Below are 16,298 nucleotides of genomic sequence, written 5' to 3'. Positions count from 1 at the left end.
ATAAAAAAATAGACAAAAACGGTGGGTGAAAGTAGCAAGAGGTAGCTATATTGAATAGTATAGATTGCTGTAAATAGGTATATAATAAGGCAGTTACACACAATATATGAGATCTTATGTAATTGGGGAGTTTACAGTTGAGGTAGAATTATCCTCTGGAAAAACTGGAGTTCAAGTAGTATGTGGAGTACAGGTACCAAATTATGTAATTTAACCACTTGACCCTTAAACCCCCTTAATAACAGACCAATTTTCAGCTTTCGGTGCTCTCACATTTTGAATGACAATTACTCAGTCATGCAACACTGGACCTATATGAAATTTTTGTCCTTTTTTTTCACACAAATAGAGCTTTCTTTTGGTGGTATTTAATCACCGCTCGGTTTTTTATTTTTTGTGCTATAAAAGAAAAAATACAGAAAATTCTGTAAAAAAAAATGTATTTTTCTTTGTTTCTGGTATAAAATTTAGCAGATTAGTAATTTTTTCTTCATAAATTTTGGCCAAAATTTATACTACTACATATCTTTGGTAAAAATAAGTACAAATTGGTGGATATTATTTGGTCTTTGTGAAAGTTATAGAGTCCACAAGCTATGGTGCCAATATCTGAAAATTGATCACACCTGAAGTACTGACGGCCTATTTCAATTCTTGAGACCCTAACATGCCAGAAAAGTACAAATACCCCCCAAATTACCCCTTTTTGGAAAGAAGACATTCCAATATATTTAATTAGTGGTATGATGAGTTTTTTAAAGTTGTCATTTTTTTCCCACAATTCTTTGCAAAATCAAGAATTTTTTATTTTTCGAAATTGTCATATTATCAGTTTATTTCTCACACACAGCATATGCATACCACAAATTACACCCCAAAACACATTCTGCTATTACTCCTGAATATGGCGATACCACATGTGTGAGACTTTTACACAGCGTGGCCACATACAGATGCCCAACATGCAGGGAGCGCCATCAGGCGTTCTGGAGCACCCAGGACAATTCTGACATTTCTCTCCTACATGTAAAAATCATCATTTATTTGCTAGAAAATTACATAGAATCCCAAAACATTATATATGTTTTTTTAGCAAACACCCTGGAGAATACAATGGTGGTTGTTGCAACTTTTTATCTCGCACGCTATTTGCGCAGCAATTTTTCGAATGCTTTTTTTGGGAAAAAAAACAGTTTTGTGCTTAACCACTTGCCGCCCGCCCTATTACAAATTGACGGCGGCAAAGTGGTTTCATAATCCTGATCGGCCGTCATATGACGTCCTCAGGATTATGAGCCGCTGCGCGCCCCCGGGGGCGCGCATCGCGGCAATCGTTGTTGTGGGGTGTCAGTCTGACACCCGGCAACTACGATCTCGGTAAAGAGTCTCCGACGGAGACTCTTTACCACGTGATCAGCCGTGTCCAATCACGGCTGATCACAGTGTAAATAGGAAGAGCCGGTGATCGGCTTTTCCTCACTCGCGTCTGTCAGACCCAAGTAGAGGAGAGCCGATCGGCTGCTCCTCTGACAGGGGGGGGCCTGTGCTGATCGATTATCAGCACAGCCCCCCCGAGGATGCCCACACTGGACCATCAGGGACGCCACCAGACCACCAGGGATGCCCAGGATAAGGTATGCCACCCTAGACCACCAGGGATTCCAGTCAGTGCCACAATGGATGCCAATCAGTGCCCATAATGGATGCCAATCAGTGCCCACAATGGGCATCACTGATTGGCATGCATTATTGTTTGGCACTGATTGTACAGTATATTATAATACAATGCCGCCTATCAGTTCCCATCCGTGCCGCCTATCAGTGCCCATCCATGCCCACCTGTGCCGCCTACCCATGCCCACCTGTGCCGCCTACCCATGCCCACCTGTGCCGCCTATCCATGCCGCCCATCCATGCCCATCCATGCCAGCTATCAGTGCCAATTTGTGCCACCTATCAGTGCCCATCCGTGTCGCCCATCAGTGCCACCCATCAGTGCCGCCTATCAGTGCCCATCAGTGCCACCTATCAGTGCCACCTATCAGTGCCACATATCAGTGTCCATCAATGCCACCTCATCAGTGCCACTTCATTGGTGCCACCTCATCGGTGCCCATCAGTGCCGCCTTATCATTGCCCATCAGTGTATCCCCATCAGTGCCCATCAGTGAAGGAGAAAATTTACTTATTTACAAAGTTTTGAAACTGAAACAAAAAAAAACATTTATTTTTTCAAAATTTTCGGTATTTTTTTATTTGTTTAGCAAAAAATAAAAAACGCAGAGGTGATCAAATACCACCAAAAGAAAGCTCTATTTGTGGGAAAAAAAATGATAAAAATTTCATTTGGGTACAGTATAGCATGACCGCGCAATTGTCATTCAAAGTGCGACAGCGCTGAAAGCTTAAAATTGGTCTGGGCAGGAAGGTATTTAAGTGCCCGGTATTGAAGTGGTTAAAAAAAAAAACACGGTACAGTTAGCCCAATTTTTGCATAATGTGAAAGATGAAGTTACGCTGAGTAAATAGATACCTAACATGTCACTCTTCAAAATTGCGCCAAACATCGCTACTTTACGTATGCGTTCGCTTCTGCATGCGAGCACATGGGGACAGGGGCGCTTTAAAAAATTTTTTTTTTTTTTTATTGTTCATTTTACTTTACTTTATTTTAGTTTGACATTTTTTTCCCCAAAAATTAATTTTTTGATCACTTTTATTCCTATTACAAGGAATGTAAACATCCCTTGTAATAGGAATATGGCATGACAGGTCCTCTTTACAGTGAGATATGGGGTCAATAAGATCCTACATCTCACCTCTAGGCTGGAAAGCCTGAAATAAAAAAATAAAAAAGATTCTGGCTTTGATCGTATTGGCTAGTCGTTAAAAGCACCGCAGGGCGGCGGGAGGGGGAGGGATGTCTATGGCTGGGTATTACAGGGTATCACCGACTATGGCTGGGTATTGCAGGGTATCTCCGAGTATGGCTGGGTATTTCCGAGTATGGCTGGGTATCTCCGAGTATGGCAATTTATGGCAGGGTATTGCAGAGTATTGGCAGGGTATTGCAGAGTATTGGCTGGAATTTTACTGCAGAGTATTGGCGGGTACTGCAGAGTATTGGCGGGTACTGCAGAGTATTGGAGGGTAGTGCAGAGTATTAGCTGGTATTGCAGAGTATTAGCTGGTATTGCAGAGTATTAGCTGGTATTTGCAGAGTATTAGCTGGTATTTGCAGAGTATTTGCAGAGTATTTGCAGAGTAATTGCAGAGTATTTGCTAGTACTGCAGAGTATTGCAGGGTATTTGCTGGTACTGCAGAGTATTGCAGGGTATTTTCTGGTACTGCAGAGTATTTCAGGGTATTGCAGAGTAATGGCAGGGAATTGAGGGGTTAAATTTCGGTGAGCAGCGATGTGGGCACTGCAGATGCAGCCCACAGCGCTGCTGACACCAATCTCTTCCCCCTCCTCTGTACCGATCGGTACAGAGAGGGGGAGGGAGGAACCCGGCGTCATAACATGACACCGGTTTGTTTACAAGTGATCACTCCGTCATTTGACGGAGCGGCCACGTGGTAAACGGCTGCGATGAGCGGCCGTTTACCGTGATCCGTGATGCGCCGGGTCCTGCGAGAGCGGAATTCTGGGATTCTGGGAGGACGTCGTATGACGGCCTCCCGTAGTTAAACAACCGCCCTGTAGCCGTCATTCGGCTATGGGCCGGTTGTTAAGTGGTTAAGGACCAGGGTCCAACACCAGCTACCAGTATTGTTAATAGAAACAAATAAAAAAAAGTAGAGGAAAAAGGAAATTGGAGAAAATAGGAAGGCAGGAAATATAGAAATGTAAAGTCAAGACAAGGAGTAGGAGATATAAGAAGAAGGGAGTGGGAAGAAGGTATGGGGAAAGTGGAATAGGGGTGAGGTCCCCAGGAACCACCAGGAGAAGGAGAGACATATTGTGTCACTAATGACACTCATGTGGTGTTTATCATGGAAGGAGTAAGGACTTACCTGGCACCACTCATGATCCTGTGCTGTTCCCACCAGCAACTCTCCTCTCTTCCTGGATTCACGGGCTTCATGAAAGGCAGTGGAAACCATTGACTCCTGTTACTGTCAGTAAAATCCTGTGAGTATAAAGCAGGGGGTGTGGGAGAGCCAGGAGTTGATCCGGAGTCTATGCCACTGCCATAAAATAAGGTGTTGCTTACAGAACTGAGGTGGGGTCCAAGAGGGCACACACACCAGGGAGGTCAGGTGAGCACACCACCAGGGAGGTCAGGACAGCACACACCGGGGAGGTCAGGAGAGCACACACCAGGGTGGTCAGGTGGGCACACACCAGGGAGGTCAGGAGGGCATACACCAGGGAGGTCAGGAGGGCACACACCAGGGAGGTCAGGAGGGCACACACCAGGGAGGTCAGGAGGGCACACACCAGGGAGGTCAGGAGGGCATACACCAGGGAGGTCAGGAGGGCACACACCAGGAAGGTCAGAAGGGCACAGTACGGGGTCAGGGGGGCACCCTTCCTGCATTCACGGGCTTCATGGAAGGCAGTGGAAACCATTGACTCCTGTTGCTGTCAGTAAAATCCTGTGAGTAGGAAGCAGGCGGTGTGGCCGAACCAGGAGTTGATCCGTAGTCTAGTCTCAGGAGGAGCACTGCCATTAAATAAGGTGTTGCTTACAGAACTGAGGGGGGGTCCAAGAGGGCACACACACCAGGGAGGTCAGGTGAGCACACCACCAGGGAGGTCAGGAGAGCACACACCAGGGAGGTCAGGAGGACACAGTACGGGGTCAGGAGAGCACACACCAGGGAGGTCAGGAAGGCACAGTTTGGGGTCAGGAGGGCACACACCAGGGAGGTCAGGAAAGCACACACTGGGGTGGTCAGGCGAGCACACACCAGGGAGGTCAGGAGGGCACACACCGGGGAGGTCAGGAGAGCACAGTACGGTGTCAGGAGGGCACACATCAGGGAGGTCAGGAGGGCACAGTACGGAGACAGGAGGGCACACACCAGGGAGGTTAGGAGAGCACACACCAGGGAGGTCAGGAGAGAACACACTAGGGAGGACAGGAGGGCACACACCAGGGAGGTCAGGAGGCCATACACCAGGAAGGTCAGGAGGGCACAGTATGGGGTCAGGGGGGCACACACCAGGGAGGTTAGGAGAGCACACACCAGGGAGGTTAGGAGAACACACACCAGGGAGGTTAGGAGGGCATACACCAGGGAGGTCAGGAGGGCACAGTACGGGGTCAGGGGGGCACACACCAGGGAGGTCAGGTGAGCACACCACCAGGGAGGTCAGGACAGCACACACCGGGGAGGTCAGGACAGCACACACCGGGGAGGACAGGAGGGCACACACCGGGGAGGACAGGAGGGCACACACCCGGGAGGACAGGAGGGCACACACCAGGGAGGTCAGGAGGGCACACACCAGGGAGGTCAGGAGGGCACACACCAGGGAGGTCAGGAGGGCACACACCAGGGAGGTCAGGAGGGCACACACCAGGGAGGTCAGGAGGGCACACACCAGGGAGGTCAGGAGGCCATACACCAGGAAGGTCAGGGGGGCACACACCAGGGAGGTTAGGAGAGCACACACCAGGGAGGTTAGGAGAGCACACACCAGGGAGGTCAGGAGGGCATACACCAGGGAGGTCAGGAGGGCACACACCAGGAAGGTCAGAAGGGCACAGTACGGGGTCAGGGGGGCACCCTTCCTGCATTCACGGGCTTCATGGAAGGCAGTGGAAACCATTGACTCCTGTTGCTGTCAGTAAAATCCTGTGAGTAGGAAGCAGGCGGTGTGGCCGAACCAGGAGTTGATCCGTAGTCTAGTCTCAGGAGGAGCACTGCCATTAAATAAGGTGTTGCTTACAGAACTGAGGGGGGGTCCAAGAGGGCACACACACCAGGGAGGTCAGGTGAGCACACCACCAGGGAGGTCAGGAGAGCACACACCAGGGAGGTCAGGAGGACACAGTACGGGGTCAGGAGAGAACACACCAGGGAGGTCAGGAAGGCACAGTTTGGGGTCAGGAGGGCACACACCAGGGAGGTCAGGAAAGCACACACTGGGGTGGTCAGGCGAGCACACACCAGGGAGGTCAGGAGGGCACACACCGGGGAGGTCAGGAGAGCACAGTACGGTGTCAGGAGGGCACACATCAGGGAGGTCAGGAGGGCACAGTACGGAGACAGGAGGGCACACACCAGGGAGGTTAGGAGAGCACACACCAGGGAGGTCAGGAGGCCATACACCAGGAAGGTCAGGGGGGCACACACCAGGGAGGTTAGGAGAGCACACACCAGGGAGGTTAGGAGAGCACACACCAGGGAGGTTAGGAGAGCACACACCAGGGAGGTTAGGAGAGCACACACCAGGGAGGTTAGGAGAGCACACACCAGGGAGGTTAGGAGTGCACACACCAGGGAGGTTAGGAGTGCACACACCAGGGAGGTTAGGAGTGCACACACCAGGGAGGTTAGGAGTGCACACACCAGGGAGGTTAGGAGCGCACACACCAGGGAGGTTAGGAGCGCACACACCAGGGAGGTTAGGAGAGCACACACCAGGGAGGTCAGGAGAGAACACACTAGGGAGGACAGGAGGGCACACACCAGGGAGGTCAGGAGGGCACAGTACGGGGTCAAGAGGGCACAAACCAGGAGGTCAGGAGAGCACACACTGGTGTGGTCAGGCAAGCACACACCAGGGAGGTCAGGAGGGCACACAGCGGGGAGGTCAGGAGAGCACAGTACGGGGTCAGGAGGGCACACATCAGGGAGGTCAGGAGGGCACAGTACGGGGTCAGGATGGCACACACCAGGGAGGTCAAGAGGGCATACACCCGGGAGGTCAGGAGGGCACAGTACGGGATCAGGAGGGCACACACCAGGGAGGTCAGGAGGGCACAGTAAACGAATCCACAATGTACTGCTAGCTGAGCTTACCTCCTGGAAGTTTACATTCGCTCGGCTCCCTCTGCTCAGCTGCTCACACCTCCCTCTTTCAGGCGGCTGGGATCTTGGGGGTCAGGCACATCCCCATTCCTCCCATTTAGAGACAATACATATAAAAAATTATCAATTAAAATGTACTTTTATCTAATGCAATTATGTTCATTCTTTTTTAAAGAGTTTTGTTGTAGAGGTGATCCAGTTTCGCAATCGCTTTGATACACAAGGCCCAGCAGCTCCTGGAGTAAAGCCAGAAGAGGCTGTGGCTCGACTGCATGATTTCAATGAGAAGTAAGAATCTGCCTATTCCATTATTTATTTTAGTAAGGTGTTATCAATCTACAATATGCCATTTCTTTTTCTACAGACTACAAAATGCTAGCAATCCAAAGATACTATATATAGAAAAATAAATGAATCCTATAAAATGGTGTATTTTTATCTCTCTACCTAGATCTGTAGCTTTAAATAGAAATGCCATTAACTATACACAAAATGTTGTCAAATTGCATTTGAAATCATAATTATATGTGGTACAAAAAGCATTGGAAAAGTAATTTAAAAACGAGCTTATAATGAATTACAGAAAATTGTAAAATCAGATTACCAACAGTAATTTGAGGCAAGCAAGGTGACTGTGTTCTCCTCTGCTGGACTACAGAACTGCCTATCCTCATCCCTCTCTGTGCCTCACACCTGTGTTTATTTTTTTATTTTTTATTTTTTTCCCTGCAAAGCAAGCTGCTGCCTTGACTTCCAAGATCCTACCCACACACTGTGAGTAGGGAAATGGCTGTTGGGAGATGCAGTTCTGAGGGAATATATTTCTCAATAGGAATTAATGCAGGACATCCTCCTTATCCCTCCTTCTAACAGATGACCTTGAAAAAATTTTGCAAGCCTGGTGTTGATGTCATAGGCGTAATAAAAGCTGTTCTTCCCTAGAGAAACAAGATAAAAAAAATGTCAAATTTTAATTATTTGGTTCAGCAATATTAAGTATACAAAACTGTTCTTACACAATCGTGCCCCATTGCACGTGTTTTTTTCTTTTTGCAGATACCAAATCTACGATGCTAAAAGGAATACATTGAATTCCGTGCAAAGGTTATTCAATATAGTTCCAAAGACATTCCCAGAGCTGGACAGGACTGGAAAGGTATAGTAAAAGTCATTAATCAATAAAATTAAGGGACCAAGGAAGCATGTTATGGTAATGACAGCTGACGTTAATTTTTTAACTTAATGTTAATGTTTCCTAATATTTACGTGTTTTTCCATATTTAATCTTGTGTTACATTTTTTTAGGACCTGCGCCTACTGGGAACATTATATATCCTGTTTCAGAAGTTCATTGGCTTTGACCAGAGGTTCAGGAACACTCTGTGGGCAGATGTAGATCTGACAATAAGTAATCAGGAGGTATGGAATGTTTTCTTTATAATGATTTACTGACTGTTCAATTAGAGTTATAAAATATAATACGGTAATGCACTTTATTTTGAAACATAATGGCAGATACTTACAAGTTCAGTATATTTATTTAAATTAAAGTATTTGGTTTATAATAATACATTTTACTTATAGCTACATTTGTTTCTTTCTTTAAAGATTGAGGAATATTGGTCTGAATGTCAAGTCTGGAATGATAAACTGAAGGACTGGGATGCATACATTGAAATGGCTCATGAAATCAAATTCTACGAAGATGTATTTCCACTTCTACATGAATTTAAATCTAAGGTATTGTAATTAAAAGTAAAATGGTATATTCTTTTTATAATTAAAAAGAAAAACCATTAGCGTGTAGTAAATATTTGGTGACAGCCACAGCAATCTGCTTAACAGACCTCCATTGGACAGACTCATATGATAGTAGTCAAAATGATATGCATATGTTACATTACAAATCACACGCAGGCCCTGCCCCTGTTCCCATACCACCCTTTTTTATCAGTGAGGCCACCCATCACATTACAGGTCCAATAAGGACATTTGGGAGCAAGAATTAGTCTAGATTACGCACAGTGTATCAGGAAAAGTCAAGATTTTTGTGTTCTTTTAGGTGCCTTTATATCTTGTCTGAATTTGGCACACAGTTTTTATTTAGTGTATCCTTTGTTTATGTATGTATTTTAACATATGCTCAGGGGCGGACTGACCATTGGGCCACTTGGGCACTGCCCGAGGGCCCCATGCCACTAGGGGGCCCCATCAGGGTTGCCAGCCTCAGTAAAACCAGGGACAGTATGTAAAAATCTGTGGTTTTTTTTTTACATCTGTCTCTGAAATGTCCCTTACCGACATCCTTTTGGTCTAAAAATCCTGAGATTATAGCTGCCCCCCACCTCTACAGTACCTTTTCAGCCAATAGAAACATGTCTGTGTATACTGTGTGATTGTATACTGTGTGGCCCCATAATCTCTGATTGCCTGGGGGCCCCATAATCTCCTATTGCCCGGGGGCCCCATAATCTCCTATTGCCCAGGGGCCCCATGAGTTGTCAGTCCACCCCTGCATATGCTAATTTTCTGCTGCTGATGTAGTCACTGGGTTACTAAAATGTGCTGTTTTTAATCATTTGTGATTGTGTTCAAAGCCATGCATTGTGTTTCCTTTTGAATTTTGAATGTGCAAACAGATCACTGTGGTGTATAATGGAACCAATAAACTAATAGTAATAATTGTAATTCTTATAAAACATGTTTAGTATGTGTCTTTTATGTTTAGGAAATCAGGAACCGTCATTGGCTTCAAGTAATGGCAGTTACTGGAAGCTCTTTCCCCCTTGAAGCAAATGTCTTTAAAGTGTCCCACGTTCTGGACATCGGATTGTTGAAGTATGTTGAATTTTTTTTTTATCTTAGTCAAAGCATATATAAAACAAAGCAATATTTGGTAACTTCTCTGCTATAACCTTCAATGCTATATGCAGTAAACTGTTCATTTCATACTATAAATATTATTTTATATATGAACTTAAACATTTACACCACCCTGGCTAAAGCAAATCAAGTTTTAAAATGGCTGAAGCAAGCTAATTGCTATCAGAGGGAAAAGATTAAAGCTGAAGCAATTATCTAAAGCCTAGTACACACGGGCCGAATGTCAGATGGCATCTCTCAATAGAGACCGGACAACATTTGGTGTGTGTGTACAGCATAAGGTCCGACAGAAGCCGGCTTCTGTCAAACAGTCATGACCGAAAAATGTCTGCCGACTGGCTCCCGATCAGTGATCCCAGGCAATGGTTGAGAGCTCTGACTAGAGTGTTCTGGCAGGGGGCATCCCCCTATCAGAACACAATAGAACAGCAGGGGAGATCGCTGTACTAACGGATTGTTAGTACAGTGGGTCCAACCTGAGCTGTAAGGTTTTTTCATTCAACTCAGTGGCAGTAGTGTTTACGAGGCTTAAACCTAGTGGTACAAATGTTCAGGGCTATATGCCCCATGGATGAATGCCTGGACCAGAATGTAATGCTGTTCTGGGCATTCATTCCTGAGCGCATATTGTTTTATATATATATATATATGTTTGTACTGATGGATACACCATACAACTCCATCTGACTGCAGAAGCTCTTAGTCTTTGATAGAGATTGACAGCTATCAGTAGTAGGGCTGAAGGGGCCACCTCTGCCCACAGCTAAATGCCAGAGCCCCATGCACCAGGGCTAAATGCCCAGTGTGCGTAAGGTCTTAAAATGCAACAAATATATAAAAAAAATGTTTACTAGTCCAGTTAGGATATACTGTATTTAAAAATCGTTAAACATATTTAATGCAGCTAGGATAATCTGAAAATTGTCTTAAAGTTGGACTGTACTATAATAAATGGCCTGATCGCTTCACAACTCAAGGTAACACAAGAGGTAACATTTATTTACACACCGGGCACAGACATTTTTCTAAGTCATGGTGACCTACTCTAATATTAACTTTCCATATTCTCAGAAATCAGGCTCAGGCCGAGAACATTGTCTTCCTAACAAGTCTGAGGCAGACTTGAAGGAGGACTCTTTAGACAATTTTGGTAGAGGTTACATATTTAGGACCTCCAAAGTAGGCTTTCAAAGCAGATATGAAGGAAAGTAATCAAAAATGTATCACCGATTAACACTTTCTCTTTTAATATAGGTTCCAGAATCAATTAACATCCATAGCAAAAGCAGCAAAGAAGGAAATGGATCTAGAGATTAAAATGAGGAAAGTTGAAGAGGAATGGAGTGAACAGGTACATCGTGGTTGTGCAATTATAAGCGGTATCATAAAAACGCAAGCCAAATCTCCACTGATAAATATTTCAATTTTCTAATACTACTCCTTTTTTCAACCTAGGGCAACTTTGTTCTGTGGTTTCCATCGTTTCACCACAAAGAAGATAACATTTTAATTTTAGCTGAGTTTTTGTTCTTTTTTTTATCAATGTAAAAAAATGTCTTGCTTATATCAAGCATATCTGACCACAGCACACAATTTTTGATAGCAAATTAAGGTACAATCCATTCGTACGGCACCCTACTTGTAGGGGCCAGACGCCTGGATTAGGGGGGCTGTGCACCATATGCAGTGGTTCTGTGCTCCTAAAATGAAAAAAAATCAGACTGCAACCTTATGTCTTGGTTAACTTGAAGATACTGATATTTTTGGAACGACCCCTGCTATTGAAATACAGTCCTGGTTATTGATATAATCTAGCCTCTTAAGCAGATTTCTTTGTTCCACACTAATGTTACACCTGCTTAATACAATGCTGCTCCCCCTAGTACTAAATTCCAGACAGCTGCAAAACAAAGGTCCATGCAGCCTTCCAAACTAACATTCTGTTTATTGTGAATTTCATGCACACAGGTGTTGAACTTCAAGCCTTACAAAAACAAGGTAGTGTTGGTGAAGGAAGATTCTATGCTCCTACTGGAAGAAATGGAAGATGCCCAAGTACTTCTTGCACAGATGTTGACCTCAAAGGAAATTGATCCCCTCAGAGAAGAGGCCACAACCTGGGCAGAGAAGCTGAAGAATGTTGGTGAGGTGTTAGAGCTGTGGATAGAAGTCCAAGAGCTTTGGCAGCACCTTGAAGAAATATACAATAATCCAAGCATAATCCAGGTAAATTAAGTACATTTTTGCATGTTTTATGTAAAATCAGGGCTTCAAGATTTTAGTTCTATTGAATATTATTAGTTTGCTCTAAATATTGTTGGGCAAGTAGATTTTCCACCATTATAGCACATCCCAGTCTAAATACTACAGTTCTATAACAACCATCGACTTTAACTGATGGAATTGTTGTTTATCAGATAATATAATGATCTATGAGAGAGGGTTTCACTTCTTGCTAAAGGTCTATAGGAGGTGGTGATCAAGCCATATCCATTACTAAATGTAGGGACCTGGAAATATATTTGATTTTATTCTAAGAAATGCAACATATTGGTGTAACTGAAGCTAAAGTAGAGATACTGTACACACTAATCTAGCTGTTGGCAGTAGCAAGGAATCAACCAACAAATCAAGTTTTTTTTCTCTGTATGTACAGATTAAACAAGAATTCTGATTGGTTACAGTGGCTAATATCTCATTTTCTTTTTTAAGTTTTAATGAATCTCCCCCTGCTTCTGATCTTTAGGGTACAATGGATTTTTAACAAAAATATTTAATAATACATCAGATTCAATTCTTAGTATTATATACAATAATATGTCTAGGTTTTCAGTGTTACTGTTCTTTTTTTTTTTTTTCCAATCAGGAGCTACCTCAGGATGCAAGAAGATTTGCTAAAGTCAACAGACGATGGACTGTGATGATGATCTCTGCATTCAAAACAAAAAATGTTCTACAGGTGAAACTAAATGGAAATTATAATCAAATCAATGTTATGATATGTTTAAGCTATGTTTTTATATATATATATATATATATATATATATATATATATATATATATATATATATATATATATATAGAGATATAACTGTTTTACCTGCCAAAACTGAATATGAGGCAAAGAGCTAAACACACCGATTGCATAAACATAAAGGTTTAAACATAAGCAGTTTTACCTGCCAAACAATTTGTAATTCTGTGCATCTAGTTCCAAAATTTTGGGCTACACCCCAAACATTAGCATTGCTGGGACAAGGTCATCCAGTGTCCAGAAAATGATAAATTACACCCCCTTACTTTGCGATGTGCGTTCCGAGTCATCTTACGCATGCACAATGTGCACGCCTGATTGGCATGAAAAGTATGAAATGTATAAGGGTCAGGAGTGTGTAACATACATCGTGCAGGAGTTTGAAGCAAATAATGCAAAGAGTACAGGGGAAAATGTACAGAGTGCAGGGATCACATGTGTACTGTACGGAGTGACGAGATGAGGAGTGTGTAATGCAAAGAGTACAGTGCTCTGGAGTAAGTAACGTACAAGATGCAGGGCTCAGGAGTGTATACCATATAGAGTGCTGGTTACCAAGCTGTATCATGCATACATTGCAAGGGTCAGGAGTGTATAACATACAGGGTGCAGGGTTACGGACTATGTAATGTAAAGAGTGCAGTGGCTAGGAGTGTATAACATACAGAGTATAGGTCAGGAGTATGTAACAAAAAGATTGCAGGGGACAGGCGTTTGTAACATACAGTGCACAAAGGTCAGGAGTAAGTAACAGCCAATATACACCCTAATGCACAGCACCCTTATGATTCACTCCCCCCTCTACACACACACACCCACACACTTACATAGATACATGCACTCACACATACTCTCAAATACATACAGTATACACACACATACATACAGTATTTCACAAGATTGACTACACCCCTCACATTTTTTAAAATATTTTATTATATCTTTTCATGTGACAGCACTGAAGCAATGATACTTTGCTACAATGTAGTAGTGAGTGTACAGCTTGTATAACAGTGTAAATTTGCTGTCCCCTCAAAATATCTCAACACACAGCCATTAATGTCTAAACCGCTGGCAACAAAAGTGAGTACACCCCTAAGTGAAAAATATCCAAATTGGGTCCAATTAGCCATTTTCCCTCCCCAGTGTCATGTGACTCGTTAGAGTTACAAGGTCTAGGGCAGGGGTGTCAAACTGACTGCCCTCCAGCTGTTGCAAAACTACAAGTCCCATCATGCCTCTACCTGTGGGAGTCATGCTTGTAACTGTCAGCCTTACAATGCCTTGTGAGACTTGTAGTTTTGCAACAACTGGAGGGCCGCCAGTTGGACACCTGTGGTCTAGGGTGTGAATGGGGAGCAGGTGTGTTAAATTTGGTGTTCTCACTCTCTCATACTGGTCACTGGAAGTTTAACATGGCACCTCATGGATAAAGAACTCTCTGTGGATTTGAAAAAAAGAATGGTTGCTCTACATAAAGATGGCCTAGGCTATAAGAAGATTGCCAAGACCCTGAAACTGAGCTGCAGCACGGTGGCCAAGACCATACAGCGGTTTAACAGGACAGGTTACACTCAGAACAGGCCTCTCCATGATCGACCAAAGAAGTTGAGTGCACATGCTCAGTGTCATATCCAGAGGTTGTCTTTGTGAAATAGATGTGTGAGTGCTGCCAGCATTGCTGCAGAGATTGAAGAGGTGTGGGGGGGGGGGGGGGGGTCAGCCTGTCAGTGCTCAGACCATAAGCTGCAGACTGCATCAGATTGGTCTGCATGGCTGTCATCCCAGAAGGAAGCCTCTACTAAAGATGATGCACAAGAAAGCCCGCAAACAGTTTGCTGAAGACAAGTAGACTAAGGACATGTATTACTGGAACCATGTCCTGCGGTCTGATGAGAACAAGATAAACTTATTTGGCTCAGATGGTGTCAAGCGTGTGTGGCAGTAACCAGGTGAGGAGTACAAAGACAAGGGTGTCTTTCCTACAGTCAAGCATAGTGGTGGGAGTGTCATGGTCTGGGGCTGCATGAGTGCTACTGGCACTGGGGAGCTACAGTTCATTGAGGGAACCATGAATGCCAACATGTACTGTGACATACTGAAGCAAAGCGTGATCCCTTCCCTTCAGGGACTGGGCTGCAGGGCAGTATTCCAACATGATAATGACCCAAAACACACCTCCAAGACGACCACTGCCTTGCTAAAGAAGCTGAGGGTAAAGGTGATGGACTGGCCAAGCATATATCCAGACCTAAATAGTATAGAAAAACCTTGTGCTAAATATAGGTAAGACTGTTGCACTTTTACTACGCCTTGAATATGAGGAGGTCAAGATATGGTGCTCAAAATATAAAAGATATGCGCTGTCTTATGTGAATCAATAAAGTGAAGTATTGTGAACAAACACAAAATTACCACCATGTGATTAAACAAACATAATAACATAATGTGAATCCAAATTCATCAGAAGATTTTTTATCCAAAAATAATATTCATCAAAAAATTATTTTTTTATATTTTTTCACCAAAAAAAATATACATATAAAGTGTCCTGGTGTTTTCATTTCAATCCATGTTCAAATCTTTATATAGAATCAAGTGAACCACTTCCAGTGAAAGAATATTTTCAATCCGTTTTTCCAAATATAATTAAATGTGCAGCTTACCAGATCCCAATGATCTCCAAGTTATAAGAGATCATATATCACATGAGGTGAACAGATATGTGGATTCCTCCTGTATGTAACCCAACCTTCTCGATGGATCAGTCCAGCAGCCTCTAATTAGCTTCCCAGCCCTGCACGCTCCAGCCTGGCCTCTCCACTTGGTGTATGTGTGGGGTTTAACCACTTCAATACAGGGCATACACCTTCCTGCCCAGACCAATTTTCAGCTTTCAGCACTGTCGCATTTTGAATGACAATTGCGCAGTCATGCTACACTGTACCCAAACAAATTTTTTTATCATTTTGTTCCCACAAATAGAGCTTTCTTTTTATGATATTTGATCGCCTCTGGGATTTTTATTTTCTGCTAAGCAAATAAAAAAAATGAAACGTTTGAAAAAAAATATGTTTTATTTTTGTTTCAGTTACAAATCTTTGTAAATAAGTAAGTTTTTTTCCTTCACTGATGGGCACTGATGGGGCTGCACTGATGGCCACTGATAAGGCGGCACTGATGGGCACTGATATGTGGCACTGATAGGTGGCACTGATATGCGAAAAGGATGGGCACTGATAGGTGTCACAAATAGGCACTGATAGGCGGCACAGATGGGCATTGATAGGTGACATGGATGGGCACTGATAGGTGCCATTGTAGTGTAAAGTATTGTACTGATGGATGCCAATCAATGCCAAACAAAGCATGCCAATCAGTGATGCCCATTGT

General features: G+C 43.9%; 1 protein-coding gene across 1 annotated transcript in view; it reads left to right on the top strand.

The window, feature by feature from the left end:
• Positions 1-16,298, top strand: part of LOC143988073 (dynein axonemal heavy chain 5-like) — a 310,868-nt gene that overhangs the window by 106,403 nt on the left and 188,167 nt on the right. The window contains exons 30-37 of the mRNA XM_077487337.1: positions 7,164-7,276; positions 8,045-8,144; positions 8,294-8,407; positions 8,597-8,728; positions 9,717-9,826; positions 11,126-11,222; positions 11,840-12,097; positions 12,738-12,830. Of these exons, the coding sequence (XP_077343463.1) occupies positions 7,164-7,276; positions 8,045-8,144; positions 8,294-8,407; positions 8,597-8,728; positions 9,717-9,826; positions 11,126-11,222; positions 11,840-12,097; positions 12,738-12,830 (1,017 nt within the window). The remainder of the gene's footprint in view (positions 1-7,163; positions 7,277-8,044; positions 8,145-8,293; positions 8,408-8,596; positions 8,729-9,716; positions 9,827-11,125; positions 11,223-11,839; positions 12,098-12,737; positions 12,831-16,298) is intronic.

This window comes from Lithobates pipiens, unplaced genomic scaffold, assembly GCF_037356315.1.
Source record: "Lithobates pipiens isolate NorthernLeopardFrog02 unplaced genomic scaffold, aLitPip1_a1.2 Scaffold_18, whole genome shotgun sequence".
Lineage (NCBI taxonomy): Eukaryota > Metazoa > Chordata > Amphibia > Anura > Ranidae > Lithobates > Lithobates pipiens.
Note: the sequence above shows the minus strand (reverse complement) of the source record. Positions and strands in the feature narration are given on the sequence as shown.